A 19,630-nucleotide genomic window follows, 5' to 3' on the forward strand; every position below is an offset into this window, starting at 1 on the left:
ATTTCCTGTTGGGGAAGAGAATATCCCACAAGTAAGGATGACGCCGTGGACCGGACACACCTATGTTGGAGAAATATATTTATATATATATATATATATGCGGTTAACAGAAAGGAGAACTGCACCCCTGAGATAGAACAAAAGCTAGAATAACTTCCATGCCTGTTCATTTATATTGCAACTCAGGGTGCTCGTTCTTTTAGCACACTATGCCCCTTCACAGAGAAAAAATATCCTGTAGCATATCAGTCTGATCCTGCCCAATGACAGTCCAGCGCCGAAATACCAGGCAATTCTTCTCTGAACAAGGGAAGCAACAACCCCAGACGATCGTTTCGGCCTTCTATGGGCCTCGTCAGTGAGGTGCAGTTGTATCTCTCTAAGGGCATGTGTGCACGGGGTCCACGTCTGGATTACCCATTACTCTTAGGGAGACCTAAGGGTAATTTACATATGCGGTTAACAGAAAGGAGAACTGCACCCCTGAGATAGAACAAAAGCTAGAATAACTTCCATGCCTGTTCATTTATATTGCAACTCAGGTTGCTCGTTCTTTTAGCACACTATGCCCCTTCACAGAGAAAAAATATCCTGTAGCATATCAGTCTGATCCTGCCCCATGACAGTCCAGCGCCGAAATACCAGGCAATTCTTCTCTGAACAAGGGAAGCAACAACCCCAGACGATCGTTTCGGCCTTCTATGGGCCTCGTCAGTGAGGTGCAGTTGTATCTCTCTAAGGGCATGTGTGCACGGGGTCCACGTCTGGATTACCCATTACTCTTAGGGAGACCTAAGGGTAATTTACATATGCGGTTAACAGAAAGGAGAACTGCACCCCTGAGATAGAACAAAAGCTAGAATAACTTCCATGCCTGTTCATTTATATTGCAACTCAGGGTGCTCGTTCTTTTAGCACACTATGCCCCTTCACAGAGAAAAAATATCCTGTAGCATATCAGTCTGATCCTGCCCAATGACAGTCCAGCGCCGAAATACCAGGCAATTCTTCTCTGAACAAGGGAAGCAACAACCCCAGACGATCGTTTCGGCCTTCTATGGGCCTCGTCAGTGAGGTGCAGTTGTATCTCTCTAAGGGCATGTGTGCACGGGGTCCACGTCTGGATTACCCATTACTCTTAGGGAGACCTAAGGGTAATTTACATATGCGGTTAACAGAAAGGAGAACTGCACCCCTGAGATAGAACAAAAGCTAGAATAACTTCCATGCCTGTTCATTTATATTGCAACTCAGGGTGCTCGTTCTTTTAGCACACTATGCCCCTTCACAGAGAAAATGGGTAATCCAGACGTGGACCCCGTGCACACATGCCCTTAGAGAGATACAACTGCACCTCACTGACGAGGCCCATAGAAGGCCGAAACGATAGTCTGGGGTTGTTGCTTCCCTTGTTCAGAGAAGAATTGCCTGGTATTTCGGCGCTGGACTGTCATTGGGCAGGATCAGACTGATATGCTACAGGATATTTTTTCTCTGTGAAGGGGCATAGTGTGCTAAAAGAACGAGCACCCTGAGTTGCAATATAAATGAACAGGCATGGAAGTTATTCTAGCTTTTGTTCTATCTCAGGGGTGCAGTTCTCCTTTCTGTTAACTATATATATATATATATATATATATATATATATATATATATATATATATATATATATATATATATATATATATATATATATAGGTGGCCCTCGTTTTAAAACGGTTCAATTTACACCGTTTCAGAATTACAACCTTTTTTTCCAGTCATGTGACTACTGTTAAAAAGCATTGAGAAGCAGTGCATTTATTAAAATAGCCAGTAGGTGGAGCTGTCCGCTTGTGTTGCAGCAAAGCCAAGCAAGCTGAAATTATTCAGTTTAACCAGACCTGAGCTATCAAGCAGATTTCAAAGGAACAAGATCTTCCTGTCTATAAATCAGTCCAGATTGGAATGCATAGAAAGAACTGTTTGCAGAAAAATGCAAGTGAAGTATCTGTTGTGTGATTATTTTATTAGGTTTATAATGCTGTTTAGCAAATATTTTTGCTCATTTAACTTAGTTTAATTATATATTCTGTGTTGTGTGATTATTTTATTAGGTTTATAATGTTTAGCATTTAAAGGCTTAATTTCAAAGCTTTAAAAATAATGTATTAGGTGTTACTTATGACAATTTTGAGAGGGGCCTGGAACCTATCTCCCTCACTTCCCATTGACTTACATTATAAACTGGGTTTCAATTTACAACCATTCCTTCTGGAACCTAACCCCGGCGTAAACTGAGGGCTACCTGTATGTATGTATGTATGTATGTATATATATATATATATATATATATATATATATATATATATATATATATATATATATATATATATATATATATATATATATATATATATATATATATATATAAATATATATAGATATATATACACATATATACACACACATACTGTATATACACATATATACACACACATGTGAGGGAGGGGGGTAATTATGTTTTTAAAATGTTGGTGTTAAAACAAACATTTTATTAATTTAAATGTAAAAAATGATGCTATTTTATTAGTTTATAATACATTTGATGCTACAGTTGTAAACATGGTAAAAGAGCTTAGTCTGTACATGGTATAGCTATTTTCCTATAGATCCTATCACATTCCCAAACCTCTATTACCATCTGCTGAACAGATTATTCTAAAAAAGTAATGAGTCATTTTAGGAATCATATTCCAGTCAGCAATATTGCTCATCTGATACAGAACTGATAATGTAATATCCATATCCCACTGTAAATTATGAAAGCAACAGAACCTTCTTAAATTTAAGACACCTAATTTCATAACAGGTGTTTAACCAGTGTGTGTATCAATGGAATACCCCATAAAGTCACTAGTTTTTATATGGTTCCCCCTCAGTGAACACTCAGGAATTCAGTTCCAATCCAAAACTACCAAAAAGTTAAAAAAAGATACAAGTGAAGATATCACAAATAGGGTGGCACCTTGGCCATGTTTTCCTGGACACTTATGATTTATACATGCTGCAGGGTATGCAAGGAGGAACATGAATAGTGCTGTCCAGGGATGCAATTCATGTTGCCCTCTGCACACCCTGCAGCATGTGTAACTCAGTGTCCAGGAAAACACGGCAGAGGTGGCAAACCTAATCACAAATGCCACCAGAGGAAAAAAGTGCTTGTGATACTTCGGTATCTTTATACTCAACAAATTATCTTTGTATATTTAAAAAACAAAAACAATTATATTCCCAATATTTATGGATATGAATTTTGATCCATATTTTTATAACTGTTTGCACATAAAGGTGCAAGTGCTTTAAATGTCTGTTTCTGTGGCATTGCTGCTGCAGTTTATACAGTCGAATGAGATGTGATTTTTTTCTTTATGGAGCAGGATATTAATCATGTATAAAGTTTTAGCCCTTCAGGAAGGGTAGTTCGTAGGGTTTCGCTACAGCGTGTTCCATTGCTAAGGCGTACGTATAAACTCTGGCATCCACGATAAGTTTCTCCTTGGAAAGTAGGTCTACAGAAAAAAAAAAAAAAATAACATCCTTGTTTAAGTAAAATCTAGTTGCGAAACCTTCAAAATACAAAATATTGCACAATATTTATCAAATGTACATAAGAAAATAATGAATAATAATGAATGCTGTTTAGGGTTTATGCTGTGCAAGTGTTTGCAGATTTATTTGCACAGCAGTAATGATGCAAGTTTTTTTTTTATTTTTATCTAAAGTATAATTGGTCCCTTTAAAAGGGACACTGAACCCAATTTTTTTCTTTCATGATTCAGATAGAGCATGCAATTTTAAGCAACTTTCTAATTTACTCCTATTAAATTTTCTTCATTCTCTTGGCATCTTTATTTGAAAAGCAAGAATGTAAGTTTAGATGCCAGCACATTTTTGGTGAACAACCTGGGTTGTTCTTGCCGATTGGTGGATTAATTTAATTGACCAATAAACAAGTGCTGTCCAGCGTCAGAAGCTGGAAGCTTATTTGAAGAAGATGTATGTTCATCAAGGTCTTCAATGGCAACCTGCAGTTTGTATTGCCACAGTAGCAAGTGCGACATCTTAGTGTGACGCCTTATCTTAATCAATTTTAGTAGAGACTCCGTTGTAGGAAATACAAGATAGGATTAAGGCTCTCAAACTAGCCAATTCCTTTATTTCTGATGCTAACATACAAGTTATTAGACTAGGAGCCAGGATGTCTGGCTTCTCTGTCCTAGCCTGTAGGGCATTGTGGCTAAAATCTTGGTCAGCTGATGTTACCTCTAAGTCCAACTTCTGGCGCTTTATTACAAGGGAAAGACCTTGTTCGGACCTGGTCTGGCAGAAATAATTTCTGATATTATGGGTGGAAAAGGGTCTTTTCTACCGCAAGACAAGAAGAACAGACTCAAAGGACGTCAAAGTAATTTTTGTTCCTTTCGTAACATCAAAAGGTCAAAAGTCTTCCCGTCCCTCTTCCAAGCAGGAGCAGTCCAAGTCTTCTTGGAAACCCAATCAGTCTTGGAATAAGGGGAAGCAATCAAAGAAACCCTCAGCTGAGTCTAAGTCTGCATGAAGGCTCGGCCCCGGTCCGGGATCGGATCAAGTGGGGGGCAGACTTTCCCTGTTTTGTCAAGCGTGGAGACGAGATGTCCCAGATCCTTGGGCTGTGGACATAGTATCTCAGTGTTACAAAATAGTATTAAAAACATTCCCTTCCAGTGGCAGATTCCACCTCTTAAAATCATCTGCAGACCAGGTTTAAAAAAAAAAGAAAGAAAAAAAAGAGGCACATTCTTGAACTGCGTTCAGGACCTTTCCTCCCTGGGAGTGATTGTTCCAGTAAGGGAACAGGGTTAGGATTCTATTCAAATCTGTTCATGGTTCCCAAAAGAGAGGTGACTTTTTACAAGGGTGGTTTTCTTAGGGACCATAATAGATTCCCTATCTATGAAAATTTTTCTGATGGATGTCAGAAAATCCAAAATTCCCTCCTCTTGCCTCTCTCTTCAGTCTACTGTTTAGCCATCAGTGGCTCGATGTATGGGAGGTAATTGGTCTGATGGTCTCTTCCATGGACACCATTCCCTTTGCTCGATTCCATTTGAAAGCTCTGCAATTATGCATGCTCAGACAATGGAACGGAGACCATTCGGATCTGTCTCAGAGGATAGATCTAGACCAGTCGACAAGAGTCTCTCTCCCGTGGTGGCTTTCTCAGGACTATCTGACTCAGGGCACATGCTTTCGGAGACCTTCCTGGGTGATTGTGGCCACGGACGCCAGCCTGCTAGGATGGGGAGCAGTCTGGGACTCGTTAAAGGTGCAGGGACTATGGACTCCGGAGGAATCTGCTCTCCGTTTAAATATCTTGAGAGCGATTTACAATGATCTGATGGCTTGGCCTTAATTGTCTTTAGCCCGGTTTATCAGGTTTCAGTCAGACAACATCACCTCAGTGGCTTACATCAACCACCAGGGAGGAACTTCAAGTTCCTTAGCCATGAAGGAAGTGGCATGGATTATTCAGTGGACGGAAGCTCACAATTCTGCCATCCACATACCTCGAGTGGACAACTGGGAAGCGGATTTCCTGAGCAGACAGACATTTAATTCCGGGGAGTGGGCTTTCCATCCAGAGGTGTTCTCCAGGTTAACCCTCAAATGGGGGGTGCCGGAGTTGGATCTGATGGCGTCTCGGCAGAACGCCAAGCTTTCAAGGTAAGGTTCAAGGTCAAGAGATCCTCAGGCCGCTCTGATAGATGCTCTGGCGGTTACTTGGGATTTCGGTCTAGCTTACCCGTTTCCTCTGTTTGTGCTCCTTCCACAAGTTATTGCTCATATTAAACAAGAGAGCATCGATAGTTCTAATAGCTCCTGCATGTCCTTGCAGGATCTGGTATGCAGACCTAGTGAAGATGTCATCTCGGCCGCCTTGAAGGTTTCCTCTGAGGAAGGACCTTCTAACTCAGGGTCCTCCATCTAAATCTCGTTTCTCTGAAGCTGACTGCTTGGAGATTGAACGCTTAATTCTGTCTAAGCGTGGATTTTCTGAGTCGGTCATTTAGACCATGGTCCAGGCTCGCAAGCCTGTTACTCAAAAAATGTACCATAAAGGTATGGTGTAAATACCTTTATTGGTGTGAATTTAAAGGCTACTCTTGGAGTAGGGTCAGGATTCCTAGAATTTTGTCTTTTATCCAGGAAGGTCTGGAGAAAAGGTAGTCAGTCAGTTCTCTGAAAGGTCAGATTTCTGCATTATCTATTTTGTTACAGAAGCGAATGGCGGATATGCCAGATGTTCAATCTTTTTGTCAGGTCATGGTCAGAATCAAGCATGTGTTTAAACCTGTTGCTCCTCCTTGGAGCCTTAATCTTGTTCTTAAAGTTTTTCCAGCAGGCTGGGAAAGGGATCTGGGAGGGGGGTATTGAGGGGGGCAGCTACACTACAGAAAAAGTGGGGATACATTTTAAAAAAGCCACATTTTATTGCTAAGTGGGTACTGGCAGACAGTTGCCAGTACCCAAAATGGCGACAAAAAGTTAGTGGTGGGAGAGTTAGAAGTTAGAGAGCTGTTTGGGGGGGGGGGGTCAGGGAGGTTGGGTGGTAAGGGGGGATCCTACACTGCAGAAAATATATAATTTTAAAAACAAAAATAAATGTAAAAATAAAATAAAAAAAATAAAAAACTTTATTTTTATACTCGCAGACTATTTGCCAGTACTAAAGATGGCGGTGACAATAGTGAGGTGGGGGAGGGAATAGAGCTGTTTGAGAGTGGTCAGGGAGGGATGTGTCAGGTGGGAGGCTGATCTCTACACTAAAGCTAAAATTAACCCTTCAGGCTGCCTAATTAACCCTTTCACTGCTGGGCATAATACAAGTGTGGTGCGCAGTGGCATTTAGCGGACTTCTAATTACCAAAAAGTAATGCCAAAGCCATACATGTCTGCTATTTCTGAACAAAGGGGATCCCAGAGAAGCATTTACAACCATTTGTGCCATAATTGCACAAGCTGTTTGTAAATAATTTCAGTGAGAAACCTAAAGTTTGTTAAAAAGTGAACAATTTTTTCTTTTGATCGCATTTGGCGGTGAAATGGTGGCATGAAATATACCAAAATGGGCCTAGATCAATACTTTGGGTTTTCTACTAAAAAAAATTATATACATGTTAAGGGTTATTCAGGGATTCCTGACAGATATCAGTGTTCCAATGTAACTATCGCTAATTTTGAAGAAAAAAATGGTTTGGAAATTGCAAAGTGCTACTTGTATTTATTGCCCTATAACTTGCAAAAAAAAGCAAAGAACATGTAAATATTTGGATAAAATGACGCAACTTCCGGCGACACGTATGACACCGGAAACAGAAAAAAAAATTTGCGCCAAAAAAGACCGCGCCAAGAATGACGCAATAAAATGAAGCATTTTCTGCCCCCGCGAGCCTAACAGCCCACAGGGAAAAAGTCAAATTTTTTAAGGTAAGAAAAAATGATTGAAACAAATGCATTTATCCCAAATATGAAACTGACTGTCTGAAAAATAAGGAATGTTGAACATTCTGAGTCAAGGCAAATAAATGTTTGAATACATATATTTAGAACTTTATAAATAAAGTGCCCAACCATAGCTTAGAGTGTCACAGAAAATAAGATTTAGTTACCCCAGGACACTCATCTACATGTTTGTAGAAAGCCAAACCAGTACTGAAACGAGAATCAGCAGAGGTAATGGTATATATAAGAGTATATCGTCGATCTGAAAAGGGAGGTAAGAGATGAATCTCTACGACCGATAACAGAGAACCTATGAAATAGACCCCGTAGAAGGAGATCACTGCATTCAAATAGGCAATACTCTCCTCACATCCCTCTGACATTCACTGCACGCTGAGAGGAAAACCGGGCTCCAACTTGCTGCGGAGCGCATATCAACGTAGAATCTAGCACAAACTTACTTCACCACCTCCATAGGAGGCAAAGTTTGTAAAAACTGAATTGTGGGTGTGGTGAGGGGTGTATTTATAGGCATTTTAAGGTTTGGGAAACTTTGCCCCTCCTGGTAGGAATGTATATCCCATACGTCACTAGCTCATGGACTCTTGCTAATTACATGAAAGAAAGTCCTTGTAGCCTGCAAATAGAACTTAAGAGCACGCACAACATCTAAGTTATGTAATAAACGTTCCTTATGAGAAGGAGGATTAGGACAGATAGAAGGAAAAACAATTTCCTGATTAATATTCCAGTCCGAAACAAATTTAGGAATAAACCAAACTTTGTACGGAGAACTGCCTTATCAGAATAAAAAATGAGGAGAATCACACTGTAAGATGAGAGTTCAGAGCTCTCCGAGCAGAAGAATAGCAGTAAGAAACAACACCTTCCAAGATAACTTAATATCTACGGAATGCATAGGCTCAAACGGAGCCCGTTGTAAAACTTTAAGAACAAGGTTAAGACTCCAAGGTGAAGCAACTGAATTAAATACAGGCCTGATTCTGACCAGGGCCTAGCAAAATATTGTACCTCCGGCACGCCCGCCAGACACTTGCATAGCAGATGGAAAGAGCAGAAATCTGACCCTTCAGGATAATGACAGATAACCCCTTCTCAAGGCTAATCCTTGGAATCCTCACCTACTCCAAGAACATCCTTTAGACTCACATTAAAGCTATTTACACCATATCTGATGGTAAATCCGTCTAGTAACAGGCTTACGAGCTTGAAACATGGTCTCAATAACAGATTCGGAAAATCCACGCTTGTCAAGCGTTCAATCATACAGCTTCAGAGAAACAATATTTGGATGAAGGAAGGGCCCCTGAAGCAGAAGGTCCTTCCTGAGAGATAGTCTTTCATGGAGGTAGGGACGACATTTCTACTAGATCTGCATACCAGATCTTGAGGCCAAGCAGGAGCTATAAGAATCACTGATGCTCTCTCCTACTTGATCTGAATGATTACTCACGGAAGGAGAGCAAATGGAGGAAACAGACATGACAACCTGAAGTTCCAAGGAACTGCCAAAGCATCTATCAGAAAGGATTGAGGGTGTCTCGACCTCAAAACACCCATTTGGTTGATAACCTGGAGAACACTTCCGGATAGAGTACCCACTCCCCGGAATGAACAATCTGTTCAGGAATCCACTCCCAATGTCCACCCCTGGGATGTGGATGGCAGACAACAATTGTGAGCCTCCACCCACTGAATGATCCGAGCCACCTTTTACAAGCAAAGGAATTCCGGGTTCCTCCCTGGAGGTTGGCAAGTCACAGAGAATATGTTGTCCGACCGGAAGCGCAAATGCCAACTGAGGATTTAAAATCGCTCTCCACTCCAAGATATTTATGAGGGGAGCAGACTAACGAATACAGGGTCCCTGCCCCGTGAACAAGTCTCAGAACTACCCCCCCAGCCCAGCAGGAAGGCGCCCGTGATCCCATCACCCAGGAATGTCTCCAGAAATCCACGCCCTGAGACATATACTCCTGAGAAACCACAAAGAGAGAGAGACTCTTGTTGACTGATCTAGATCTATTCACTGAGACAGATCCAAGAGTTCTCCATATTGTGTAAATTAGCCAAAGGAATGATGTGCATGGGACCATCAGTCCAATGTACTGAGAGGAAAATTCAACTGCAGCTAGATCTCAACTCCCACCCAACTGGTTGTAAGAGTTAACGATCTACTGGACCACTAGAACTTGCTGGTGGCTAGGCAGAAGAGAGAAGAACAGGAAAAATCCTTGATTTGATTAAAGATTCTCTATCTAGGAAAAGATTTTAAGGTCCCCAATAAGCCACCCTAGTAGATGGAGCTAGGGGATTCAGACCAATTCCCATCCATGGGAAAGATAAATGGTCCAGATCTCAAGAACAATAGTTTGCTTGAATGAGGGATGACAGCTGAATCAATATAGTCCAGAAAAACATTCTTGCACTATTCATGGACCTAAAGTCTTCTTGGATGGAAACTCAGAAACTTGTGAAGATTCCGATTCATGAAAACGGTAAAACACATCCTTCAGGTCTATGTTCTTATGAACAGAGCCTCTAAAAACCAAAGGAGAATGGACACTACTTAGGTCAGAACCTGAAAAAAGAAATTTCAGGAAAATACCTAGATCCCATTCCCAGGCTGGAACTGGACCAGCAACTCTCAGAGAGAAATGTCCCGAAGCCAGATCAAGAAATGTCTCTCAACATACCCAGAATGCAGATACCTTAGAGGGAGAAAATCTGAGAATAAACTCCAAAGAACAAGACTGACCCTGCAGAAAGAGGAAAAAAAAAAAAAACAATGACAAAACCAAAGCAAAAAAAAAAAAACAAAAAAAAAAAAAAAAAAAAACTTTCTTTTAGTCTTACTCTCTAGACGAAAAATAGAAAAAACACCTTTTAACCCTTAAGGTCCGAAGAATAAATTCTGCCAGATCGAGACCAAAGAAGGTCTCATCCTTGAAAGGAAAAACGCCAGAAGCGTAGATTTGGAGGGAGCATTTGAAAATGCAACAGCAGAACTAACATTCTATGCTGTACCACTAAGCCACAGGTAGGCTTCTCAGCTGATCCATATGGACTTCAGACCCAAGCCCGGTGAGCTAGTACAGCAAGTCTAGAAAGAAAAGGCATTGCTCTAAATGAACAATTAAACCTCAAAATTTGGGTTTCATTTCCCTTTTTGCAGGATTTAACTTTACTGAAAATGTTGGTGAAATGAAGTCTCTACCAGAAGTGGGGTACGAACCCACGCAGACATAGGTCCATTGGATCTTAAGTCCAATGCATTAACCACTAAGCCATCCTGGCGCCTGCTTAGCTTCCGAGATCACATGAGATCAGGCTTTGTGGCTGTAGGCTCCTCCACCCCAGAGAAAAATCCCACAGAGGAATCTTAGTGTTTATAAAGTTTACTAGATTCTTCGGATTGACAACGCCAAACGTAACGGAGTCGTTTCATCATAGCCAAAACCACCCTAAACAATACATGAAGGTGATAATGATTCAGATTGAGCATGCAATTAAAAACAACTTACCAATGTATATGGACGGAGGCGCATCGGCTGGGCTCCCTACTTCCGGATTACATATATCAGCTGTTCAGAAGCACGGAGCATACGTCACACGCTGAAGCAACGCTGCTCAGAACACACCGAATGCGAGCCCCAGAGGATTGGTAAGCGCCACTCTTGTGTTTTCTTTTTAACTTACCAATGTACCTATATTATCAACTTTGCTTTATTCCCTTGGCATCTTTTATTGAAGAGTAGGCTAAGGAGGCGCAATGTACTATTGGGAGCTAGCGGAACACATTTGGTAAGCCAATGACCTGAGGAATATATGTGCAGTAACCAATCACCAGCTAGCTCCCAGTAGTGCATTGTTGCTCATGAGGCTACATAGATATGCTTTCCAACAAAGCAGATTTTAAAAATAGAATATTTAAAAACAAAATTCAAACTGTGTGCTCCATCTCAATCATGAAAGTTTAATTTTGACTTTACTATCCATTTAAAGGGACAGTCTACTTAAAATTTGTTATTGTTTAAAAAGATAGATAATCCCTTTATTACCCATTCCCCAGTTTTGCATAACCAACAGATTTATATTTATACACGTTTTACCTCTGTGATTACCTTGTATCTAAGCCTCTGCAGACTGCCCCCTTATTTCAGTTCTTTTGACAGACTTGCATTTGCAGGGCTAGCTCATAAATAACTCCACAGGAGTGAGCACAATGTTATCTATATGGCATGTATAAACTAGCGCTGTCTAGCTGTGAAAAGCTGTCCAAAATGCATTGAGATAAGAGGTGGCCTTTAACGACTTAGAAATTAGCAAGAGCCTATTAAGGTTTGGCTTTCAACAAAGAATACCAAGAGTACAAAGTACATTTGATGATAAAAGTAAAATTAGAAAGTTGTTTAAAATTGCATGCCCTATCCGAATCATGGAAGATTTAACAATATGACTCTGGCTAGCACTTGTCTTCTGCAGAAGCAAGCTCAGATTGGCTCTGCCAAATAAGGAAACTGGGGGTGAAGTTTGGCTATTTAAAAACAATTCCAGCAAACACAATGTTAATTTGTTTTAAAAAGGTTTAGACTTTGCTTATATGTTATTCTATAACAAAGGCATTTAGTGTCACTTTAACCCGATTGACAAATTCTTTCCTGCTTCATGTAATGTCACAATAAGTGTCAAATATGAAATATAATTATTGTATTTGTAGTGAAGTAAAAAAATTAAATGTTATTGGTAAACACCTACCGTCTATACGTTTGCGTAACTCAAACTTTGGTAGCAAAATGGTCTCAGCAAATTCTAAAAAACAAACAAAAAAAACCCCCACATGATTATTCAAAAAGGTGAGTGCAAAGCAGTAGGTAAGAGAATGTTAAATATCGAAAGAAAAAAAAAAAAAAAGTTTCATACCTCCATCATCTAAATAAAAAGGAACAGAAGACAAAAAAACATTCAGTTAGTACAAATGAAGTGGTTTACAAGGTTATACATGTGTACATGGTTAATGGAAACAATATAATAAAAAATAAACACTTGTGCTACATTTGCATAATGGGAGAGAGAGCTAAAAGGCTTTTAAAAAGGGGTAAAAATAAAAGTAGGACTGCAGTTTTGCTAATAAAATCACATTGGCTAGCTGCATCCAGTATAAAGTCTGATTTGGCTCCTGCAAATAAAGTTAGAAGGGAAGTTTGAGTATTCCAGGGTAGTAATGTATTGAGAAAAGTTTCACACATCCCAGATATGTTAATTTATCTCAACACTGCACAAAAAAAAAAAAAATTTATGCTTATCTGATAAATTTCTCTCTTGCGATGTATCGAGTCCACGGATTCATCCAATACATGTGGGATATTCTCCTTCCCAACAGGAAGTGGCAAAGAGAGCACCCACAGCAGAGCTGTCTATATAGCTCCTCCCCTAACTCCACCCCCCAGTCATTCGACCGAAGGTTAGGAAGAAAAAGGAGAAACTATAGGGTGCAGAGGTGACTGAAGTTTTTTAACAAAATATACTACCTGTCTTAAATAGACAGGGCGGGCCGTGGACTCGATACATCGCAAGAGAAAGAAATTTATCAGGTAAGCATAAATTTTGTTTTCTTTTGCAAGATGTATCGAGTCCACGGATTCATCCAATACTTGTGGGATACCAATACCAAAGCTTTAGGACACGGAAGAAAGGGAGGGACAAGACAGGTACCTAAACGGAAGGCACCACTGCTTGTAGAACCTTTCTCCCAAAAATAGCCTCCGAAGAAGCAAAAGTATGAAATTTGGAAAAAGTATGAAGCGAAGACCAAGTCGCCGCCTTACAAATCTATTCAACAGAAGTTTAAAGGCTGGATGTGGTTAAAGGGATAACCACAAGAAAGAGTACACTTGTAGCACTCGGGAGCTTAATGTGATGTAGTTAAATTTATCACAAGGCTCAATGTGGTGCAATAGTTACAGAGCCAACACTAGTCTCCAAATAAAATAAACCTAACTAAATTAAAATTTAACATTTATTTATTTCACAGTGCTAAAATTTGTGGAAAACAATAAAGATTAAAAACACTAACCAAAATTGGTGCTAGATGGAATAGAATAGATCAGTATAGTAGGCTAATGATACCAAGGTGAGGGTCTCTATACATTAGTCTCTTAAAGGGAGACGGTATAATCCAGATATAATCAACAAGGGATTATGTGTACTTTTGGACTGAGTACTGATCTATATTTGGTGTGTAGTAAGTTTTGATACGCCAGTGATTGTATGAAAGTATGAGCTGCAACTTCCCAGAAATAGCTTTTACTTAGTGTTACATGCCTTAAGATTCAATATCCCTCCATTAAGATTTAGACAGTTAAAATGATGTTATAACTGTGGTATGGTTACAGGCGATGGAATTATAGATTGACTCAGGAAAATTAAAGTAAACACTGTTGTAAATTCTCTCAATAATAGTCTAATATACACACACTGTGGTGGTGTTAGCTAAATTGAGGTATATCACAATCCCTGTCTTGTTCGCCTACCCATAAATTAACCCTTTGATAAAGCCGTGTTAGACGGCGAAACAGGTTAGGGATTTAGGGAAATGGTGAGGAGTCATTGCGAGCTCCTGTATTTTAGAAGCTAACCATCATCAGTGCTAGCATGCAAACTAGTTACTACAATTAGGCTATACATGTGTCTTTATTGAATCTATACGAAAACAAGGGAGGCTCTTGGTATAATAGGCTGGCTTACGGTTTAATAAATACTGGCTACTTTCCAATCTATAATTACCGTTTAGGAGTGATACTGCCCTAATGGTCAGCTAATTTAAATACGAAAGCGCCAAAACTTGGTAACACAGGTATCGGGTATTACCCGCCAGCTTATAACCAGCAGCAGATCGGTTTTATGCCGTTACAGCAATAACGTTTACTAGCAGAGTATTAGTGTGAGATATTCCACAGGATATCAACACTGTGATCTTGAAATGTATAAAGATTATTGAATCTTAGTCATTCAAAATTCAGATATCGCTAAAAAATTATCAAATTATATGATTAAGAGGGGAAACTAGATTTTTTTCTATTATATGCTAAAAAGCCATACAACTTTAACTGAAAGGTTGCAGTTAGCTCAAACGCGAATGTTGAATAAATTTACATCTCAATTATTTGTCCAAGTATACTGACAACTAATGCGCTTAAATTTAAAACGTGATCCTAGTAAACCACTCAAACATTTGCATGTCACAACATATTGAAGGAAAAAATTACCTTCAAGCATCAAGCAACTGAATCACAGAATTTAGTTATTGATATAAACAGTTTATCTAAAATTATTAACTATAATATGAAATTGGAAAGGCACTCATACAAAATTACAAGTTTGTACCCTCAATAAATGAGTTATGATACCGAATGTAACCAATGTTCCCATAAGCACAATTGAAACAGTTACGATGCAATAAAATATGTAATACATATCACTGCATCAATTGAACTTGGAACTTAGTATCCACAACTAATAAGTTACATTATATAATTGAATTCCCAGCTATATAAATATCTCTATCAGCTATACTATACAACTGAACTCCCAGCTGCAACTAAGTACATGTATGAAACAACCACCACTGGGCGACATAAATGAATAATCGGAGTATGTGGGAATCTGACAATTAATATAACAAAGCAAACAAAACATACCACGTTTCTTTATGTAAGCCCATTTAGAAACTCCGGTTACTAATATTTAACACTCATCAGCCCTGCTGTCTACATTCTACAATACCACTGTACCTATAGGTGGCATAATTTATGGGTAGACGAACAAGACAGGGATTGTGATATACCTCAATTTACCTAACACCACCACAGTGTGTGTATATTAGACTATTATTGAGAGAATTTACAACAGTGTTTACTTTAATTTTGAATCTTAAGGCATGTAACACTAAGTAAAAGCTTTTTCTGGGAAGTTGCAGCTCATACTTTCATACAATCACTGGCGTATCAAAACTTACTACACACCAAATACAGATCAGTACTCAGTCCAAAAGTACACATAATCCCTTGTTGATTATATCTGGATTATACCGTCTCCCTTTAAGAGACTAATGTATAGAGACCCTCACCTTGGTATCATTAGCCTACTATACTGATCTATTCTATTCCATCTAGCACCAATTTTGGTTAGTGTTTTTAATCTTTATTGTTTTCCACAAATGTTAGCACTGTGAAATAAATAAATGTTAAGTTTTAATTTAGTTAGGTTTAGTAAATTTGGAGACTAGTGTTGTCTCTAACTATTGCACCACATTGAGCCTTGTGATAAATTTAACTACATCACATTAAGCTCCCGAGTGCTACTACTCTTTCTTGTGGTTATCCCTTTAACCACATCCAGCCTTTAAAGTTTATATACAGTACACAGCACCATAGACTCTTCTATTACATAGTACTGATCCGGGACATACTCCCAAGACCGTCATATATAGAGATCTAGAGCTTATTTTTAATCCTAACAAGTAGTGCCATTGGTTCTCTTTTTCTATTCAACAGAAGCCTCATTTTTAAAAGTCCATGTGGAAGCCACTGCTCTAGTAGAGTGAGCAGTAATCCTTTCAGTAGGTTGCTGGCCAGCAGTCTCATAAGCCAAACGGATGATGCTTTTCAGCCAAAAAGAAAGAGGTTGCCGTAGCCTTTTGACCTCTCCGCTTTCCAGAATAGACCACAAACAATTTAGATGTTTGACGGAAATCTTTAGTCGCTTGTAAGTAGAACTTTGTTGCACAACCTAGATGTGGTTCATGCTTTAGACGTTCCTTCTTGGAAGAAGGATTAGGACAGAGAAGGAACAACAATTTCCTAATTGATAATCCTATTAGAAACAACCTTAGGAAGGAATCCAGGTTTGGTACGCAAAACCACCCTATCCGCATGGAAAACAAGATAAGGTGAGTCGCACTGTAAAGCAGATAATTCAGAAACTCTCCGAGCCAAAGAGATAGCTACTAAACAAGATAGAAGCTTAATATCTATGGAATGCATAGGTTCAAACGGAACCCCTTGCAGAACTTTAAGAACTAAATTTAAACTCCATGGCGGAGCAACAGGTTTAAACACATGCTTGATTCTAACCAAAGCCTGACTAAACGACTGAACGTCTGGAATATCTGCCAGACGCTTGTGTAAAAGAATAGACAAAGCAGATATCTGTCCCTTTAAGGAACTATCTGATAATCCCTTCTCCAATCCTTCTTGGAGAAAAAAGACAATATCCTAGGAATCCTAATCTTACTCCATGAGTAACCCTTGGATTCACACCAATAAAGATATTTACACCATATCTTATGATAGATTTTCCTGGTGACCGGCTTTCTAGCCTGAATCAAAGTATCAATGACCAACTCAGAGAAACCACGCTTTGATAAAATCAGGCGTTCAATCTCCAAGCAGTCAGACGCAGAGAAATTAGATTTGGATGCTTGAATGGACCCTGAATTAGAAGGTCCTGCCTCATCGGCAGAGTCCACAGTGGAACGGATGACATTTCCACCAGGTCTGCATACCAAGTCCTACGTGGCCACGCAGGTGCTATCAAAATCACTGAAGCTCTCTCCTGCTTGATTCTTGCAATCAGACGAGGAAGGAGAGGAAATGGTGGGAACACATAGGCCAGGTTAAAGGACCAGGGCACTGCTAGAGCATCTATCAGTACTGCCTGGGGATCCCTTGACCTGGATCCTTAACAAGGAAGCTTGGCGTTCTGACGAGACACCATCAGATCTAATTCTGGTGTGCCCCATAACTGAATCAGTTGGGCAAATACCTCCGGATGGAGCTCCCACTCCCCCGGATGAAAAGTCTGATGACTTAGGAAATCCGCCTTCCAGTTCTCTACCCCTATGATATGGATTGCTGTAAGATGGCAAGAGTGAGTCTCTACCCATCGGATTATCTTGGTCAACTCTATCATCGCTAGAGAACTCCGTGTTCCTCCTTGATGATTGATATAAGCTACAGTCATGATGTTGTCTGACTGAAATCTGATGAATTTGGGCGCAGCCAGTTGCGGCCACGCCTGAAGCGCATTGAATATCGCTCTCAGTTCTAGAATATTTATCGGGAGGAGAGCCTCCTCCTGAGTCCATAGCCCCTGTGCTTTCAGGGAGTTCCAGACTGCACCCCAGCCCAGTAGGCTGGCATTTGTCGTTACTATGACCCCCTCTGGCCTGCGGAAACACATTCCCCGGGACAGGTGAACCTGTGACAACCACCAGAGAAGAGAATCTCTGGTCTCCTGATCCAGATGTATCTAAGGAGATAAATCTGTATAATCCCCATTCCACTGTTCGAGCATACATAGTTGCAGTGGTCTGAGGTGTAGGCGAGCAAACTGAACTATGTCCATTGCCGCTACCATTAGTCCGATTACCTCCATACACTGAGCTACTGACGGCCGAGGAATGGAGTGAAGAGCTCGGCAGGTGGTTACAAGTTTTGATTTCCTGACCTCCATCAGAAAAATTTTCATTTCTACCGAGTCTATCAGAGTCCCTAGGCAAGAAACTCTTGTGAGAGGGAAGATAGAATTCTTTTTTATATTCACCTTCCACCCGTGAGATTTCAGAAAAGCCAACACAATGTCAGTGTGAGACTTGGCTAGTTGGAAAGTCGACGCTTTAATTAAGATGTCGTCTAGATAAGGTACCACTGCTATACACCCCGCTTAGAACCGCCAGAAGGGACCCTAGCACCTTTGTGAAAATTCTGGGAGCCGTGGCCAATCCGAAGGGAAGGGCCACAAACTGGTAATGCCTGTCCAGAAAGGCGAACCTGAGAAATTGGTGATGATCTCTGTGAATAGGGATGTGTAGATACGCATCCTTTAAGTCCACGGTGGTCATATATTGACCTTCCTGGATCAGTGGCAGAATAGTCCGAATAGTCTCCATCTTGAAAGATGGGACTCTGAGGAATTTGTTTAGGATCTTGAGATCCAAGATTGGTCTGAAAGTTCCTTCTTTTTTGGGAACCACAAACAGGTTAGAATAAAATCCTAGCCCTTGTTCTGCTTTTGGAACTGGGCGAATCACTCCCATGGTATGTAGGTCTTCTACACAGTGTAAGAACGCCTCTCTTTTTGTCTGGTTTGCAGACAATTGAGAAAATGTGAAATCTCCCCCTTGGGGGGGAGTCTTTGAAGTCCAGAAGATATCCCTGGGAAACAATTTCTAAAGCCCAGGAATCGTGAACATCTCTTGCCCAAGCCTGAGCGAAGAGAGAGAGTCTGCCCCCTACTAGATCCGGTCCCGGATCGGGGGCTGCCCCTTCATGCTGTCTTGGAGGCAGCTGCAGGCTTCTTGGCCTGTTTACCCTTGTTCCAAGTCTGGTTAGGTCTCCAGACTGACTTGGATTGAGCAAAGTTTCCCTCTTGCTTTGCAGCAGGGGAAGAGGAAGCGGGACCACTCTTGAAGTTTTGAAAGGAACGAAAATTATTTTGTTTGGTCCTCATTTTATTTAATTTATCCTGAGGGAGGGCATGGCCTTTCCCTCCAGTGATGTCTGAAATTATCTCCTTCAGTTCAGGCCCGAAGAGGGTCTTTCCTTTGAAAGGGATGTTCAAAAGTTTAGATTTTGACGACATCTGCTGACCAGGACTTAAGCCATAACGCTCTGCGTGCCAAAATGGCAAAACCTGAATTCTTTGCCGCTAATTTAGCCAGTTGAAAAGTGGCATCTGTAATGAAAGAATTAGCCAGCTTAAGAGCCTTAATTCTATCCATAATATCCTCTAATGGGGTCTCCGTCTGAAGAGCCTCTTCCAGAGCCTCGAACCAGAAAGCAGCTGCAGTGGTTACAGGAACAATGCACGCAATAGGTTGGAGAAGAAAACCTTGATGAACAAAAATTTTTCTTTAGGAGACCCTCTAATTTTTTATCCATAGGATCTTTGAAAGCATAACTGTCCTCAACTGGTTGTGACACTTGGGAAGAGCTAGATGTTATAACCTTATTTCTTTCTGTCGGTCTGAGAATCATCTAGGGCTATATTTTTAAGTGCTACAATATGCTCTTTAAAATGTATA

At 40.2% G+C, this 19,630-nt stretch overlaps 1 protein-coding gene and 1 non-coding gene across 2 annotated transcripts in view; both read right to left on the reverse strand.

The window, feature by feature from the left end:
* Positions 1-2,513: 2,513 nt before the first annotated feature.
* Positions 2,514-19,630, reverse strand: part of LOC128662620 (ADP-sugar pyrophosphatase) — a 71,205-nt gene continuing 54,088 nt past the window's right edge. Inside the window, exons 8-9 of the mRNA XM_053716472.1 lie at positions 12,304-12,357; positions 2,514-3,551 (exon numbers count right to left, since the gene is read on the reverse strand). Coding sequence (XP_053572447.1) covers positions 3,442-3,551; positions 12,304-12,357 — 164 coding nt within the window. The 3' untranslated portion in view covers positions 2,514-3,441. The remainder of the gene's footprint in view (positions 3,552-12,303; positions 12,358-19,630) is intronic.
* On the reverse strand, positions 10,760-10,842 carry TRNAL-UAA (transfer RNA leucine (anticodon UAA)). The gene has a single exon. It is a non-coding gene; the product is annotated as a tRNA-Leu (tRNA).

Source organism: Bombina bombina, chromosome 6 (genome assembly GCF_027579735.1).
Source record: "Bombina bombina isolate aBomBom1 chromosome 6, aBomBom1.pri, whole genome shotgun sequence".
NCBI lineage: Eukaryota > Metazoa > Chordata > Amphibia > Anura > Bombinatoridae > Bombina > Bombina bombina.